At 37.3% G+C, this 18,867-nt stretch overlaps 1 protein-coding gene across 1 annotated transcript in view; it reads left to right on the forward strand.

The window, feature by feature from the left end:
* The window catches only part of NUDT14 (nudix hydrolase 14), a 63,366-nt gene that overhangs the window by 25,499 nt on the left and 19,000 nt on the right, over positions 1-18,867 (forward strand). Inside the window, exons 2-3 of the mRNA XM_033063619.2 lie at positions 3,378-3,421; positions 17,220-17,284. Of these exons, the coding sequence (XP_032919510.1) occupies positions 3,378-3,421; positions 17,220-17,284 (109 nt within the window). The remainder of the gene's footprint in view (positions 1-3,377; positions 3,422-17,219; positions 17,285-18,867) is intronic.

Consider the following 18,867-nt stretch of genomic DNA (forward strand, 5'->3'; position numbering starts at 1 on the left):
AGTATTAGAACTGCTATTCTGAACAGATTAAAAATAGTGTAAAATACTTCTGAAAATAAAATATTTATCTTTACAAACATCACAGGACACATTTCCTGTTTGAAGAATAATTTTTTAAATCTTTCTCTAATGTCATAAAATAATCCTTTCTTCTTCCTGTCATCAATGTTTAGATCTCCAAGCAAACATTTATACTCACTTCTCACTGTATTGAGAGATACTGTGATTGTTCCTTATTAGACATTGGAGAATGGGCTACTTGTAATATTGCAATTACATATGCTTATTAAAATGACAAATGATTACGGTTTGAGAGAACCTTTGTGTTTCACAAAGATCAATCTCTTTTTCAGGAATTAGTTGACCACTGATACCTTTAACATTGCAGCTATCTGTAACTGTGGTGATAGCAGAGCTTTGTCCAAGACCAGGGTATATACAGTGGAACAGTTTAACAAGTAATCGTAGCCACTTGGCTTTTAAAAGCATGAATCTTGATCAGTTCAGCAAGTAATACTTTTGTCCCAAAGATAAGACAGAGATACTACATGCAGCTTGATATAGTTGGTTAGAAGCTGGCTGGAATTAATGTTCTGTAAAGTATGTAAAGCAGCATAAGAACCATTGGTAACTGTTTACATGCTATTAATAATTAGCAACCTTCCTACCAGTCTGTTGGGAAAGAACCATGCGTTGCGTACAATAGAAACTCAACTCCATTCGGTTGGGTTCAAATTACATTTGACTTCGACAATAGCGCATGAATGAGTTTCTGCACATTTGAGTTTCTGCCACTGTAAACAAAGAGATGTTGGAATGTTTCATTTGTTTATTGATTTATTTATTTGGACAGGTGCAACTTGATCATATGAAGTAATTTTTTAATTCACGTATTGCCAGAAAATACCTTAGTAAGCATTGTCCAGTCAGAGTATATGATATTAACCAATGTCTTGACTGAAATTGATTTAGCCCATGGCTGGTTTGGAGTTTGTGTCTTAGACTAATCAAATCATGTTCTAGAGAAAGTGCTTTGCCTGGGCTTAGAAAATACAAATTTTATTTTCTGATTAATTTCTTTTTATGTACTAAGTTCCTTCTTTTGCTTTCTGCTAAAAATTATGTGCACGTCTGTGAGGTAGGCTCTGTTAATGGTAATAGAGCTCATCCTTGGGAAGAGGTCATTCAGTCCTGATGGATCCCATCTGTATGAGGATGATTCTCTAGGGTGCAATTTTCCTCAGCTATTTGAAACCCTCTCATAAGTGCTCCAAAGCAATCAGGTTCTGTAATTTGCAAAATGATGGCAAGAGGAAGGAGGCAGGAAGTTTGTTGGTGGGATTGTATGGTAGAATGCAGTATCACAGGACTAACAGCCTAAATTAATGCAAGGAGATATTTGATTCAGGCTTTTTTTTTTTTTTTTGGCATCTCCAGCAGCTGGACACTGCACTTCTCCAAAGTGGACTCTACAAAGGGAGAATGGATGATGGTAGCACCAGCTTATGATTTGGGGCAGGGGAAGGTTGAGACTAGAGAAACAATATGAAGTTACATGCAGAATACATTACCCTTGGTAAAAAGTTTTCCAATTCTTTCGTGTTAAATGGAAAACTGCTCAACAATCTGCTAACAAATCCCAGAAATACCTTGCTTACAGGTAGAAATAAACCTGCTAGAAGATTGAGCTGACCTTGCACATTTAATACCTTAAATTATTTTGCCATACAACACAGCCCATGTTACAGCTGTGTGTTGTTTCATAGTTCTATCAAAGTTGGTCCTCTGTCTCTCACCAGGTGGAATGAATTGGATATACAATCAGATTTGGAAGCAGTGACTTTAATATTTCAGTTCACACTGAGAATTTGGTGTCTTTATTTCCCTTTCAACATTATATTGCATTTAAATAATGACAGGGCTTCTCCTGTAGTGTACATGTTCAATTCCTGTCACTGCTAACAGAAGGTATGTGCGGACACCAATGGAAGCACGGACTAGAGTTTCTCGTGAGGTGAACAACTGTTTATAATTAGAGTTGTGGGAATGAAGAAAAAACCAGCTAGCAAGCAAACAGTCCCTCTTCCAAAAAGCTTGGTAAACTCATAAAGCTCAGGGGCTTAATCTCTGAACCAGAGTGCTTGTTATCTAATCCTCACCAGCTGTTGTGTACTTGGTAGCCATGACATCTGTAATAGAGCTGAAGGGCCTGTCTATATTGGTTGGCACCTTTACCCACCAACTGAATTTGATTCTTCTCTCATTGCTCACATTTACCTGCTTTAAATCATTAACCAGTTGCTCAGGGTTTGATCATCCATTTAACCATACTTTATAATAGAAGTCAAGTGCTGCTTTTCACATTAAGCATATTTTAGGTATGTAGGTCTTCAGCAGGTCTCATTTTTGTGTTGCTAATAAGAAAAAGGTATCAACCACAAGAATTTCCTCTGGTTTCATACTTATTCCTAATGTAGAGTTAAAACTGACCTGGGAGTGAAATCTCTTGAGTTGTGTTTGAGCTGAAAAACACCATCACACTTCCAGTAAACAGAGTAAAGAATTATATGCACCTCCGTTAACTGATGTGTATGGATTCTATAGGTAACTGTAGAAGGTGTAATATAAATGTAAGCAAGGTATACGTGCTCATTATAACTGTGAAAGAACACTTGTTTTCAGAGATCACTGTCAGCTGTGATGTAGTGGATATTGTTCTTTTTAAGCTGGCAGAGGACAGGAATTGGCCCATCTTGAGAAAATCTGCCATTTAATGTCTCCCAGTTCTTGAGTGAGTGCTGTGATTTCAAGCCTGCTGTGAGACAGTGCCCTCAGCACCAGCAGCAGTGCAGAGGAACAGCTGCTGTGTAGAGTGGAGTGTGACCCCTTCATGTTAGGTGTGGATAAAACTCCTATTTTGGTCCTTTTAAGGGGTCAGAGGGAAGGTGTCTTGTTCCTGGTTCCCACATGGGTTTAGTTAGGAGGTAAGTGCTGAGCAGTTCTCAAGGTAAGAGCATTTCTGGACATGGAAGAACATACCTGTGGGTTATTTTACTGGTTAAAACATAGCTGTTTATAACTTCCTGGCACGTGAATGGTTAGATTGAGCAGCTGAAATTGATGCTGTGGCCAAAACTGGGCCTGAAGGCTGCAATAAACTTATGCTAGCTGTCATCATAATGTGGGTCTAAGACTTTGAACTGTGCTAAGACAGTTCTCAGTGTCTGTAAGACTGTCAAAATCCAGAATACTGGCCTCATAAATAAAACCAGCTTTACTAAGTTTTCAAAGAAATGCCTCTTAAGTTTTGTTAAATTTTATTATAGTAATTTTTCAGTTGGAGTTAATTTGACTGATTTTTAATTTTTCCCCCCCAGAATGGCACTAAGAAGTTCTGGGATTTTATGAGGACACATGACAGGTAATGATGGCATCATTTTATTTCCCGTTGTCTTCATGCTGTATTTCATACTGTATTCTCTTTCATTGGTCAAGTGTTGTTGGTGTTCTTTTACCCCCAATTTCCTGTTCAATTCTCACTTCTTGTACAATACATGCAGGTAGTTGAATACTGTTTAAGACAGAATTAGCAGAAATTTAAAAATCTCCTTGTGGTTTATAATATTTTCAGTAAGTTTTGTCTGTACTTGAATATTCCAACATTAGAGTTTTAACACATAATTTAATATACATTTTAATGATTACATAGAAGATGGAACTGAAAGTTTGGATTGTATGAAATCCTCTTTTTTGAGTGGGAATTTATTACCTGAAGGAGTTTCTTCTATCTTTCCAAATGTATTTCTCTGATGGGGGAAGAAAAGCAATTAATTCCTGACTTCAAAGATCAGTTCATACAGGTTTATAACAAATAAGGTGTATATAAAACAGACCAAGTCTCAATGTTATTAAAAACTAAAATATTTATATGTCTTTCAAAAAGTATTAATATTTAATCTGTTAGCTGAAAACTGAGGTACTAAAAGATAAAAATAAAAAGCAAGGGTAATAACTTTTTCCAAGAAAAAGCTTTCCTAAATCTATTAAATGTAAAAAAATGTAGCAAGACACGAAAATAAATTGTGACATAACCAGAACCACTTCAAGAGATGTGCTTTTCATGTGCATTAAATAACTAAAATCAGTTGCATTTTGGGAAATTCTTCTCTGTTGGAACCCTCTAAGTCCTTACATGAGTCTTTGCATGCATGTGGATGCCTGAGAGGGATATAAAATTTTAGCAACACTTTTCATCTATATAAAGATTATGAAGGTAAAATTTTCAGCAAGACTGGCAAAGTATTAACTAGATTAAAAATGCCTGTACTGCTTGAGAATGAGGACAGAAAAGGGAGTGATATTTCAATACTGAACTTCACACTTGCTTTTGGAATTTGCCTGGAAGACAGTTCTGTCTTTGCACTTTGTCTGTCCATATGGGCATGTGCCTGAATTTATGATGGCAGATACAAAGGCTGAAATGATAATTGATTGCTGGAAATTTAATATATTCCCATTCAAGCAAGTGAATCCAGCCTCAAGTCACAGTGTTGAGAACAAGGCTTCCAGATGAATTTGTGTGACTATTTTTGTTTAAACTTTAGTTCATCACTGTGTGATAATGTGTGAATATATGCAACTCACTGAGTGGGGTAAGTATTAAAGGATCAGTTTTCCATGAACTTCTTGGGAACAGTATTTCTGAAGGACTTTTGTGGACATTTTTAAAATAGTTGAGAACATAACTTTATAAAAAGGCTATGGCCACATGTCATGCCAGTCATCTCTGGTCACATAACATTTGTTAGCTTCAGATGTGCAACAGCTGCCACCCAAACTTATTAGTGACTACTGTTGAACTGCAGAATGTCTAACACTCTTTCACAAGGAAATTCATTGCAGCTTCTGACACCAAAGGTGGTAGTGTGAACTTTCTGCATAGGAAATCCATGGGTTTACATGTATTTTTTTTGTTAATAGGAAGGCAATTATAATCCAATACATTAGTCAGATTCAAAATCCCTTATAGTACATTAAAGCCCTACATTTTGCTGTATTTTAATAGCTGTGATGCTTGTTATATGGAAAAGTCGTGTTAACTAGTTCCTGAAGATTACAGAGAACTTCATACTGAGAGAACTCTTACAGGTTCATTACTGTTAAGGAAATATTAAAGAAGAGGAGATGTTTCTGGGACACATGTTCTGTTGTATTTCTAGTATTTTCTAATGTGTGTGTGTGTCTGCTTGAAAAAGATTGTAGATGTTTTCCAGAATTAAGATCCGTTTTCCATAATATTTTTACATTTGTATTCACAGGTTACTACTTACAGAAGTGCTGTAAGACTCTTAAATGCCCCAAGTGTCTGTAATAGGGCTTCAGTTTACCTGAACTGAGCATGTTGGAATGCCAGATCTGTAAAGAACACACACACATATATATGTGTATATATGTTATATTTACATAGAATTGATATGTATTATGAATTTAGTGATGGTGAATTAAAAAAACAACTGTGTGATCATGTAAAACCACACATTGTGCCTAACCCATATCTTTATTTGTCACCCTCTTTCAGCAGCACAAGTAAACATGCTTAAGACTGACTTCCTTGCTGCATGGTAGTGATCTGAGAGCTTGTGTGCTGGCTTCCTTTGGGACACCAGTGTTCTGTCTCATTTCAAATTAGGTCCACATAAGCCAGTATTTAATAGATTTGTATCAGAAGATACAGGAAAATATTTACCAAGAGATGAAGTTATTGTTGTATAAATGTATCCTTTCCAACTGTTCACATCAACAGCTGATTAAATTACACAAAGACGAAAACACAAGGACAGCAGCAGTCACTTCATTTGATGTGAGTCACCTTTTACAATCTCACTGTATGTTGCAGTAGGGCAAGATCATTTAACCAGTCTGGTGGTGTAACTCTAGCTCAAGGTAAACTAACAGAATTGGTATTACTTTTCCTTTTTTTTTTATATATATTTATTTCTTTTCTTTCCTTTGGTATTTCAGATCTGGGCATGAGTCTATAGTATGTGGTTCATGAGCTTTCTTAAGATCAGGGTCATTCAGAACTAGACATCAATCCTGAAGTCACTGCTGTAATTTATGTTGAACAAATAACTGCTTATTCCCAAGCCCTCCCTGCCACTTAAAGACAAAAATAGTTATGTGCAATTTATTACTGGTCACAGAATAAACTGTTAAGGCAAACCTTCAGAATCTCTGCTGTCAAAAGTCACCTGCATGTCAGCAGAGACAAAAGAAGCAGCATTTCTTACCATATTTAGGTTTAAGTTCTAACAGAAGGAAGATCATGACACAAGGACATACCTGTGCACAATGGTTTTTCCTGGAATGCTTTACCCAGAGAGACTGAGGAATCTTCATCCTTAGAGAAATCCAAACCTTGACTGGACAAGGCTCTGAGAAATCAGGCCTAACTTAGAACTTAATGTGACTTTTAACAGGAGATTGGATCAGATGATTCCCAAAAGTCACTTATATCCTGATTTATATCTATGATTTTACAAGCATATTAAGTGCTTGACGAGTGTGACAGTCCTCATCTGAAAACTCAAAAATTTGCAAACTTGGCAAGAAATCTCTCAATTTCTAAGCCATTTTTCTATTGGAAAATAAGGAGCTTACTATTGTTCTTGTCCTGTGGAGTTAGATTTAAGTTAATCTTTCTTTGAAACATGCAGATGAACATTATTAGAGCTCACTGGAAGGTTTTATTATGTCATTAGAAACGACAGTTAAGTTTACTAAAAATTAATGAAGTAAAAATCCTTGATTACCTCTTCTCCACTATAATTATTGAACAAGTTTATTGAGGTGTTGCTCCTAAAGTTACTTAATTTTGCCCTGTTGTGTTAGGCACACAGCAGAAGATGCTGTCTGCAGTTGTGCATTTTCTAATTAAGTGTAATTTTCCCTTTAATACTCAAGATGATGTGTTTGGTCGTTATGAAACATATCCTGATGAAAATCAAGCCCAGTACAAGCAATGAAAATTTAGATGCAAGGTGTATTTCAAGATTCTTTTTAGACTTGGGTCTGTCAGAACTGGTTAGCAATTTGTGGGGGTGTGATTTGTGGGCTGAAGAGCTGTTAATTTTTTTAAGGACTCGACTTTTAAAAATAAAAGTCTTTATCAGGAGAACATTTTCCTTCTGCAAATTTGTGGTGATTTTCTGTTAGAAATAGAAACATACTAAATTTTACAGAGTAACCATCAATACCTGTAATAAAAAATTATCTCTAAAACCAGACTCAGGTTACAGTTATATTCTCCCTCATCCTAATTTTGCTATATTTAGTCCAGTAAGAGCCTGAAATGTAATACTTAAGTTCCATATTCATCTACTTTATAAAGCAATACACCACATTCGTTTCAGGTTTCAGCAGCTCCCCTTAAACAGATTCAAGGCTTTTAAAAGGCATAATTTGGGAACAGATGAAGGTCAGTGCACAGTCATGTGCTCCCTCCTGTGCTTTGAGTAATAACGCTTGAGAACAGGGACACAACTGTACCTTTTCCTAGTTGACAAAACAAAATTATGTCTACCTCTGTGTTTGAAAGTATGAAAAATGCACTGTGAAGTTCACTGCATTTAAAAGAGAACAATTTTGAGGAGACTGAATTGTGTGCAAGATAGTTATGTGTGTTCCTCTCAACTCTGAAAATACTATGTGATGAATAAAAAGCATTTGGATTAAAAAACTTACAACTCTGCATGGCATTGTACCCCATTCATGCTGCATTTTTACCTTCTAAAACATGTCACAATGACTCAGCAGTTGTTCCTTACTTTAAAAATTCTTAATGAAAAAAACGGAAAGTTTATTCTTATATTGCTGCTTTATAAGATTTGGGTTTTTTGTTTTTTTTTTTAAAGTAAAGAGATTAATTTGTTTCACATTTCAAACAAATTCATTCCTAATCTAATTTGCTTCCTTGGAAGAAACGACTTTACACTTTATCTATTACAAAGACAACTGAAAAATGTAGTTTTTCCATCAGGAGTGAGTTTACAGGGTGGAGGAAACCAAAGTTATCTCCACTTTAGTGTGCTCCCTCCTGCAGGTACCAGTCCTGGGGCAAACAGGAGGAGGCTCCCGAGGCAGGTTAGGAATGAGGATGGAGGGAGGAGATGAAGGTGTGCAGGCTCTGTGCTGTGCAGTCACCTGGCTGGGGGCAGAGATCAGGAGGTGGCTGCCCAGGGCAGTGAGGAATGTGGCCCAACAGCTGCTCCAGGAGCTGGCTGCATCCCAGCTCTGGCCACAGGAGCTGGCCAGGCAGGGGTCACCAGAGCCTGGCCAGTGGCCTGCAGGAGCCACGGGTGCTATTCTGGCTCAGTGGCTGCACCAGGCAGCTATGGAGACAGGGTGGAAGTCATGTGCCCTGACCACATTATAGGAGTGGATTAAATTCCTTCTCCTATTTCATATGCCAGATCATTTGGGCTTTATGGAAACTTAATCCTGTATGTATTTTTCTGGTTTATGTCCTAGTGTATTATAAGACACCATGAAATTTAACTCAGATGCTTCCTTTGTGCAAGAGTTATCACAGTAGCCTTAAAATACAGCTTTTTAACATCCTTATAGGTAAAAAAAAAAACAAAAAAAAATTTTTAAAAACACCAAACTTTTCCTTGGGTGGCATATACCTTTTACTTTCAGTGATGTGCTGTTGTTCTGTAAACCTTGTCTGTCTTTGTAATGTCTCCTCCAGGGTGTCAATGATGTGGAATTTTCTTGATTATCTTCAAAGATAGTGTGGAAGATAATGCACTGTTTAAAATCAACTGGAGGTAGTTCAACAAACAAAAATTATGAAAAGTTTAGGGAAATAATAGCTGAGAGAAGAGAACAAGGGCTGGGCATGTTCATGCAAAGGAAGGACAACCAAGGAGAGAAATTACCACTTATCACAAAATGTAGAGGAATGTTACAGGGCAGGCCAGAATCATTTAATTTCATCAGTAATCAATGACAGAATGAGAAATTATGTATGGTAGGGGAAGTATTTTTAAAATTAAACACTAAAACTTTTTACCAATATGCAGTATGATAATCCAGAAAAGCATGTTTTGTAATCACTGTCATTGAAAATGCTCAGGTCTAGGCTTGATATCTGGCTATCAAGGATGTTATCAGGATAATGATAATTTTCCTGGTATTAGAAGTAAAAAATGTAGTAGCCTATTAGTTTCCTTCAATCCAAGTAATTACACTATTTGTTTGCATACGATATTTGCAAATAAAATGCACTTAATGCTGTGCTTTTTGTTGTTCATTTTTGGGGTTTTCTACAGTGAAGACTTGACAGATCCTCTGCTTTCATGCCAGGAATTCTGCAGGCGTATTTACTGTCTTTTAAAATGAGTTACTATGTTGTTACCTTAGGATCCAATCTAAATAAAAGCACAGAAATGAGAGAAACATGAGATGAGATGCTGTAAAGCTATCAGAGAGAAACATGAAATCATAAATCTTCAGATTCTTATTTCATCTTTTTAAGCATGTGATGTGAAAGCACCCTATTGCATATAATCTTTTCTCTGCTGTATCACTGAAATAGGGTAAAATGGCAATAAAATCTTTATTGAGGGCATTGCTTCATTTGGAAGTTAAATATTTGCCTAATTTTAAGAATAGAAGCCACGAAAATTCTTATAACTAAGCAGGTCCACAAGAATTTTAACTCATTATTCATAAATTTCTGAATACAGGTTTCTGGTATCCAGATTAGAAGCATCTTTGGTTTTTTACAAATTTAGGGATTTAATTTTCTAGTGTTTCCAATAATATAAAAAAAAGAATTAATGTGTTTGTTCTCTTACAATCACTGAAATCAGAAAGAGTCTTCCCTCTGCTTCCAGGTGATTTTGAAATAAACCTGTTCTGTGTGAAGGGTTCCAGGAATTTGTACATGGCCTAGAGACAGCAGCATGATCATGACCTGCATTTGGGATTGGTAAAAATAATCTTAGCAAAGCTAGGAAATGTTCTGTAATTGGAGTGCTTGCATTTTAGAATTTTAGCTGAAAATATCTGTTGGAAAAGAGAAAATAATTCAAGCCTTGTTCTAGAAATGGGAAAATTGAGGAAAATGTGAACAACTTCCAGTTTCTCACTGATAGTACTGAGGCTGTGCAGTTACACCTGGCAAAGGGCTGTGTTTTGCACATCATACTTGGATTTTGGTAGGTAATAAACAAAGTTGCTGTTTTCCCTCACCTTAGTGCAGAACAATTGATCTTTTTTGTTTTGTGAGCTGTCCTTGAAACCTGATGGTGTTTTGAATCTTTGAATTTTGCCATTTCAGAATGGAATAGAGCACTACTTAAGCTTTTCAGGTGGATTGTTTATTGTTCTTGCTATGTGATAGCATTTATAAATGGCAGTTTCACAAATAATTAGGAATTGGAACAAAAACCCATCAGGCTCTGACATCTGTTGCACATAATTCCCATAAAACTGTATTTAATCAATAAGTTAGCATAAAACCTGAATTTATTTATTAAAATATTTTCTTGAAAGAATCCCATTGAGATGCAGTGTGTCATTTCTAAGGGTATCCTGGGATACTGGCCAAGATATGACACTTAAGGAATGTTATTGAGAGCAGCATGCTTTGATGTCTCATTTATTTTGCAGTTGAATTTTCTTTTTATTTTTTTCTTTGTTGTATAAAAATAAATTGCTGTGAGAATTGTTTATTCCAAAGAAGTTGTCCTGATCATGTTCGCTGTTTGGCAATACAAATTGCTACTTTACAAGTAGATGTAAATTGTGTTTTAAAAGTGCATGTATATGGGTTTGTTACCACTTCTTAGTTCATTTTTATGCTGGTCTGATGATTAACCAAACATATGCTTCCTGCTTTATGGTGTCATGAACAACTTCCTGCTGCAGTTCAGTTTACTGAAACCAATCTTCCTTTTGATTTTTTCCAAAGTAACGTTTATTTTCTTAAGCATACGTGGCTCACCACTTTATTCTGGGTTTATTTAATATTAAATATTTACGTTGTGTTGGAGAAAGCATTCACATTTCATCGGAATACAGAAGTCTTTTAGACGTCTCTAATTATCTATTGCCAAATCCACTTTATCTGTGATTAGTATGAAAGGGTGAATGTTTTTGTCAGGAGCTTATAGCTTTGCTTTTGTAATAGGCTGCATTTTAAGCAGCCAATTGGATTGGTGGTGGCCTTTGAAAGATGCAAAATGCTTTGAAGGAAGACTTAAATGAACCAGTAAAGATTGTGCAAGCACACACATTTAATCTCAGGACTATCTGCATTATAGTTAAAGCTCTGGGAAACTAAAGGAATTGCACTGGAGAATAATCAAAGGGTACAGCTTTATTACATCTCTGCTCTGAAAACGAAGGGGCTGTTTTCTCTGGCTTAAGGTACTGGGTGCTGTGCTGATAAAAGGAAGAAGACAGCACTTTAGCCACCACATGAGAAGTTTTCAGGATGTGTCCAGCTGTGAAATGGATGGTTAATTTGAATACAGAATTGGCACAAGGGCTGCATACAATTTTTTCTTACGGACACCAAAAATAATTTTGAAATAAGATGAAGTTGGCCCTCCTGAAGGTTGACTCCTCCCAGAGAATTTGCTTTTGGATGTTGGTTCTCAAACAAGTTTAGGTGGTTTTTGATGATCACTTTCAAATTGAAAGCACAGTCAGATTTGAACGAGGAGAGGACAGATTCGCAAACATGAACGTGGTTGTGTGGAGACCTCAGAGCACCTTGCAGGATCTGAAGGGGGTCCACAGAGAAGCCAGAGAAATTCTCTGTCAGGACTGTGGTGACAGGACAAGGAGTGATAGGTACAGATTCAGAGAGAGGAAATTTAGGTTAGATACTAGGGAGATATTTTTTACTGAGAGGGTGGTGAGGCACTGGAACAGGGTGCCCAGGGAGGTTGTGGATGCCCAACCCTGGAAGTGTTTAAAGCCAGGTTGGACAAGGGGGCTGGGAGTAGAGGATCTTTACAGTCCATTCCAGCCCCTTAGCATTTTATGGACGTACTTTAATTGTGATCTGGGGTGTTTCTCAAACATAATGTTTTAGAAAGACTAGATGGAATTATAGGCTTGACATGGAAAATCAATTGAATAATCAATTTGTCATCCTTCTATGAACAAAGAAAGCCAAATTCATATAACTTCAAGAAGAAAAACAAATTTATACTTTAAAGCTAAAGCAATTATGGGACTTCTAAATTATTTATTTATTTATTTCATACTAACTTTTCATCTAGTATGATTTGTGAATCTTGACATTTTCTCCTTTATGAGCTATGTGGGCTAAAATATGAAATGTGTGTTTTATATTCACATGCTCTCCAGCAGAGATGAATGCATCTCTAAATACTTCTGTGGTTGCACACTACATTTGATTATTTTCTTCTGATTGTATCAAAGGGATTTTTAAAACCAAATATCTGTTGAGAATCAAGGGGGCTGATTAAATCACTTGCTTTTATTCCTGCATGCCGTTTTTGTGTCTCCTTTTGGAATCTGCTATTCCTTCTTCTTTGTCTTCTTTGAGAATGGTAACTGAAATACTGCAGGCACTGTGTTAGTAGTATTGGAGGGATTTTGGTAGTTTGGTTTGGTTGGTTTGTTGTGGTTTTTAAGAAATCATACATCATTAGTTCCTAAAGTGTCCCCCATGGAGCTGAGATTATTGTTTATAGGTACCACCTACCAGTATTACAGGCTTTAAACTAATTTTGAGATACTTTTAAACCTTTAAAAGTAGGTGAAAGAGGCTGAGGTTAAGAGCTGAGAAGTCCTGGCTTTCAGTGTTAATGTCAGTGTTTTTTTAGGTGCTTTACCTTCCACTATTCGTTTCTGAACACAATTTGTGTCACACACACACGCATGCTTGACACAAGAATCTCCTGAGTTGCTCTTTCAAGGATTTGAGAAAAGTCAATTTCTTTACCTGTGCTACCTCATAATTTACCAAATGGATTTGGTATTAGTATTTTAGTTATTAGCACAAGATTGTCATTAAAAGTTCTCATCTGCAGCCTTGAGAGTCTTAGCTCACTGAGAGAAGTACAGGAGTCTTGTCCTTGTCTTTGCTATTGCCATACTGTGGGGGTTTTCTAAAATTATTTGTAAAGTCAGCACTAAGGCCACATCTAAGAATAAAGAAATACTGAATCAATCTTTATTTATTAAAGGATTTTGAAAGTTTGTCTCATGAAAAACAATTAGTAAGTGTCAGCAGTTGCATGTGGATTAACTATAGCCATAGAAATACACATTTAACAGGCTGTGGTAAAGTTCATTTGCTGATCTCAATTACTGGGATATGTTTCAAAAGAATTAACTTTGCATAGTCCGTATGTGTGTGTGCACATTTTAACAGGATGTCAGTTCTCATCTGTCCCCTACCTCAGAGCTGCTGTGGTCAAATGCTGTGTATCTTGTGTTGCTCCATGAAACACCACCTGCCTTTCTCAGGTTTGAGAGTGTGAAGCTGTAGTATTTCTAGCTAAATATCTGCTGAGCTGGAATATCACAAAGCATCAGTTGCTGTGATTTCAATAAATACAGAGCGTTACTATGTTGGGGGAAGGAAAAATATGGAAGTAGTTTTCTATGGCACACAGTGAAGTCATTCTCTAAACTGCTCTCAGAGGTGATTTCAGCTGTAAAGGTTGTATTCAGGTGGGTATTTTCTCTTTTTGTAAGAGTCTTAAAGGTGCAGGAGGAATTAAGGTTCTGCACTCTTATGTTGCAGTGTCCTTGGCTCAGCTGTCTTATTGCTGCACATTGACTTAGTTTAGGGAAGTCAAATATCCATCAGATAATCGTAATACCTATTTCACTTGGGGCTTTTTCTAAGTTTAAATGGTTAAATGCCACACAAGAGCCTTGGCTGAGTAGTTGGAATCCCTTTCAGGAAACATCATATTAGATGCCAGGACCAGACACACTTCAACTGCAAACTTGAGTACAGTAACAGCTCAAGTACAGGTTAAATGCTCTTTGTATGTGACATTTTAGGTACATATCTTTCTTAAAATATTTTAAAGCTACTCTAATAGTTCCCATATTTATAAAAAGAACAATATTCCATGTCATTGCACAGTAAGCTGTTTATATGCGTTCTTTCTTTGGGGAAAACTACTGTAATTAGTGATTTCTTTTGTGTATAAAGCAGTGGGAAGGTGAGGACGAGGTTGGGCTGAAGGCTAAGTAGGTCTGTGGTCTTCACCAGCCCTGGAAGTCACTGTGCACACCCTGTCATCTCTTAATAAGCTGTTTTTCTGTTTGGTTAGTCCCTAATTCAGCCACCAACAGATGTGGTGTGGAGGAGCTGAGTCTCCTTCACTGCTCAGTGGTGTTTGCATTCCTGACCTCTCCTTTTACGCCTCTGATTGCCCTCAGTCAGCTGCTGGAGGAATAGCCAGCAAAGATCAACCTCTGGGATGTGGTAAAAGTAATCTGCCACACAAAGTGTAAAGATTAGCAGGTCTAAGCTGAGACAGTGTTTGCTTAGTGCAGAGGTGTTACAGCTTGTTTTAAGGCATGGATGGAAGCTTGGGATTTATCATGGGTGTTATCATGATCCTTTTATATCTGGGTGTTGTTCTTTGTGAAATGTAATAAAAAAGTCGTCCTGTGCTCCTGTTTGAGGCATGAAGCCTGTTGCTGCATTAGGACCTTTGATACTCATTTTAGATCAAATTCTTGTGTAGTATTACTACCTACTTTTAGGGAATGTGGCTGGGCTTTTTTTTTTCTTTTTTAGTGCTTCTGTGTTTTTTCCCCCAAATGTACAGCTTTGGTTTCATTTCTTTTCTGTATCTTTTAGTTGTGGGGATGCTCACAAAAGTCCTTGTGGATGTTTTAATTTTTTTGTGTTTACTCCTCATTTAAAAACTGTTTATATAATGTCCTAAAATAGGTCTGGTTGTAGTATTTTGAAGGGAAATCAAATACCTCTGTAATACCCCATGGTATGGTCCCACTGAAAAATGTATTTGGACCTACTAATGGACTTATAGTAGTTCTTTTTGATAGCCTGTATCATCTATAAAATAGCAATTTCAAACTAATTTTGTAGTGAATTCTTTGTAAGATGGTTTAAAACTACAGAAGATAAATATTTTCCTTACAGGCCAGACCAATCATCTGAACCCACATTCTGGGCTGTTATGAGGAAGCCCATTGAAAAGGGAAGTGAGGCTCCTCCACCTAGCTCAGTTGAACTGTCTTGCTCTAACTTTGTGTAATACTCAAATAACTGTCCTGAATGCAGCCTTCAATTGGTTTTCAGAAGTTACAGGCCTGGTGACCTGTGAAAATATTTCATGTTATGTTGTTTCTTGTGAACAAAGAAACAGCAAATGGTATTCCCAATGTTACCCCTCTCCTAAGAATGTGTAATTCTGAACTTTCTCTTCCACAACTCTCCAACTCTCCAACAGGAAATATTAGAACTTGTGTGTTGTGGTTTGTTAAAAAAATGTAAATTTCTCTTCAGAATTGTTTGTCAGTCTCTCAGAAAATTAGAAGTAATTAAATAGAAAGTTCTACAGATTTGTGCCATTTCTGTACCCTCTCATCTCAAGATGGTGTGAGAAGCAGACAATTGTAATAACTTGCTGCTACTCCTTTCCAGCTAATTTGATCTTGTTCCTTAATTCTGACAGATTGTTTTTAATTTTCCCATCTGTTCCATAAAAATCTCAAGTGATTGACTCCTAGGAAAAAATAATGTCTAATAGCTGAGCCATTTTTAATGAGTTGGTATGAGTTATTTAATGAGACGTGCTGAAGAAGGCAAGCCAAAGGAAAGATTGGGCCTGGGGTGGTGGATGTAAAGAAAGGTAAAGGGCAACCATCTGCTTCAGGAACTTCCACTCTTCAGCAGCAGCTTTAGGCTGCTGCTCTCTCCAGTTTCAGGCAGTGCCCATGGACAAAACAACATAGGCTCAGTGGCAGTGATTGCTTTTCCCTTTTTATTTAGAGCAGTGTCTAACCTCAGACAGTACTGCTTTGGGGAGAGGAACAGTCATGAAAAGAAAAATAAAAATCAAAGAATAAAAGAATAATATATAAGTAACCTTTAAAATTCTATGGTCTGTGGTTTAGCTTCATTTCTTCCAGCAGCCTACACAAACTCCCAGATATTCCAGAAAGAACACTAGTGCCAGTAAACAGAGTGAATGTTCTCCTCCAGCCTCTCTGAAAGCTAATACCTTTGCTTTAAAACTGCCTGCAAATGGCATCTCCTGGGGCAGGAAGCCATCAATATGCAGTACAGGTCTTTGAGAATAGCAAGCATGAATATAAATACTAACATCTGGACTGGTCCCTTCTGTTTTGGTTTTTATATATTATTATAATAAACATTAACATTATTTTTAATAATCATCAGATAGAATTTTCTTTGGCAGCTTGAGACTTCATTATTAAATCAAATAGTGAAAATAAATACACAGCTCTTTTACAAGTTGAAAGTTTGACTCAACCCTGCAAATATGCCATTGTGAGTCTAATCTATTGTAGAATTCATAGAATAATGAATTAACATCTCCATTGCATACAGTGAGCAGAACAATGAGAGAATGCTTCCATGGCAATGAACAAAATATACACTTGTTTTTTCAGGTGGCAGTGGGCTACCAACTAAAGAGAAAAACTTTTGTCTGCATTTTCTTATGCTGGTAAAGCTGAGAGTGTGTTAGGCAAGCAGAGAACATCAATACTCTACACATCCAGAGCATGTCCAAATACTCAGCCCAAGGTTTTGACTAGCCTAATTTGAGGCTAATATAAGGGGAAAAAAATGTTCTTATTTGTAAGAATTTTTTGCTATCTAGTACCAGGTTCTAGTACCAGTACCTCTCTGGAAGAGGGGGTGGTGGTGGGGGTGTTCCTGTTGGGAAGAAGGAATTGATTGGTGCTTATTTTGCATGCCAGGAACAAAAGGGACTTCATTTTGAGCAAAATTGTCATGGGCTTTGGGACATTACCCATTATCTATCCCTCTAGATGGATTTTGGACAAGGACCTTGTTGTGTTGCAGCTTTGCTAATAAATCTTCCATGTGTTTATGTAATTAAAATTAAATTCACAAGATGTAAGTTTATAGTTCTGCATTAGTCCTTCATAAAGCATTGATCTTTTGTTTTTTTTATCTTCCTCCTCAGTGTGTCAATCCTGATCTTTAATACTTCTCGGCAGTGCTTTGTTGTGGTGAAGCAGTTCCGCCCAGGTAATCCTCTTTTTTAGATTTACTTTTGCTCTCTAGTGAAGCAAGCTTTTAAGGGTTTAGCAGTTAAAAGTTGGTGCATCTGTGGTGATAAAATCTTTGTTCTATATTCTGTCTCTTTGTATGATAGCCCATCCTTTTCAGTCAGTCAGAATTTCTAACCAGGGAAATTTCCATTATGGATGAAACAAATGATTAGGGTAGTCTTACATTCTGCTTTTGGGCTGGTTATTGTCCTCTTTTGGAAGAAATTACAAACAGCTCCACAATGATCATGCAAGAAATTGCTTTAATTTGAAGTTCCTTCTTGACCTACTTATGCAGAAGCACAGTATTTTCCTTTTTGTTTTGTTTTGTCTTGAATATGCTTTTTATTTGTACTGTCTTATTGTGCATTGTATGGTTGGGAATTGAAAATGAGGGAGATTCGGGGCTGTATGCTTTTTCATCAGTATATGGACAGCTTCATTTTACCAGGTATTATGAAATTAGGTTATACATTTTTTTCTGAGTTTTTGTATCCATTATTTTAACTCAAAGCAATATTTACTTTCTAGAAGTTGAAAACAAAATGCGTATTCGCTGCATGTTAATTAAAATAAATGACAAGGTGTTTCACTGACTGTTGCTAAGAGACCATTTCAAGCCTGCTCATGGTACACTTCATAGAAAACTTTCAGGGTAGTGTCACACTGCCCTTTCTTCCTGACAGTGATTACAGCCTCTCCAGTGCTGTGCAGCAGTGTTACACTGACAGTGCATCCTTCTCATCAAGTGCTAATTGACTTGTATGAAGTGTTTGGTTATTTGTTCATCACTAATCCACTGTCTTTTATTTGCCAGTGAATAAATGGCTCCCATAACTCTTGCTGTCGTTGAGGCAGTCTGGGGAGAAGCCTTCATATGTGTGCATGCATATACATATATAGCAACACATTCATTGCACCATCTCTATGAAAGTGTCAAGTCAGCCTCAAAAGACTGCACTGTTTCTGGAGTGAAACCATTCCAGAGGCTGGAGCTGCTCAGACACCTGGCCTTAGGCACAGTGGTCAGCCAGACCCCCACAGCAGTTCAGTGGTCACAGCCATGCCCTGCCATTACTCTCATCTCTGTATTTATAATTATGTCTCATTCCATGGTTATTGTCTGCCCTGGTGCCTGTTCCACACAGCAAAGACAAAGGCTGAGACTTTTCTCATTGCCAGATGCTACCAGGGTCCCACCAGGAAGGGGATCACTCGTTGCTGTGAGTGAACAGCTGCCACTCACTCTCCAGGCACATCTCCTGCGTGTGTGCTGGTGCCATGTGTGCTGCTGGCCTTACCCTAGGCTGTGCTGGCAGGAGCAGCTTTTCCCACTGATGTCTGTGCTGCTTGTACAGGCACTCATCCCTCCCTGCCCATTCCCACCTCGTTCTGTTTGGCAGCAGCAGCAGCAGAATGGCTGCAGACAGGAGGTTTTCAGGATCAGGGAGCTGAAGGAGAAGCACACAGCTAGCCAGGCAAACAGTGTGCTCTGGGCTTAGATCATCTTGAATGATCATGAGATCACACATTTGGGAGGAGCAGAGAGAAGAAAGATAA

This window comes from Catharus ustulatus, chromosome 6 (assembly GCF_009819885.2).
Source record: "Catharus ustulatus isolate bCatUst1 chromosome 6, bCatUst1.pri.v2, whole genome shotgun sequence".
Taxonomy (NCBI): Eukaryota; Metazoa; Chordata; class Aves; order Passeriformes; family Turdidae; genus Catharus; species Catharus ustulatus.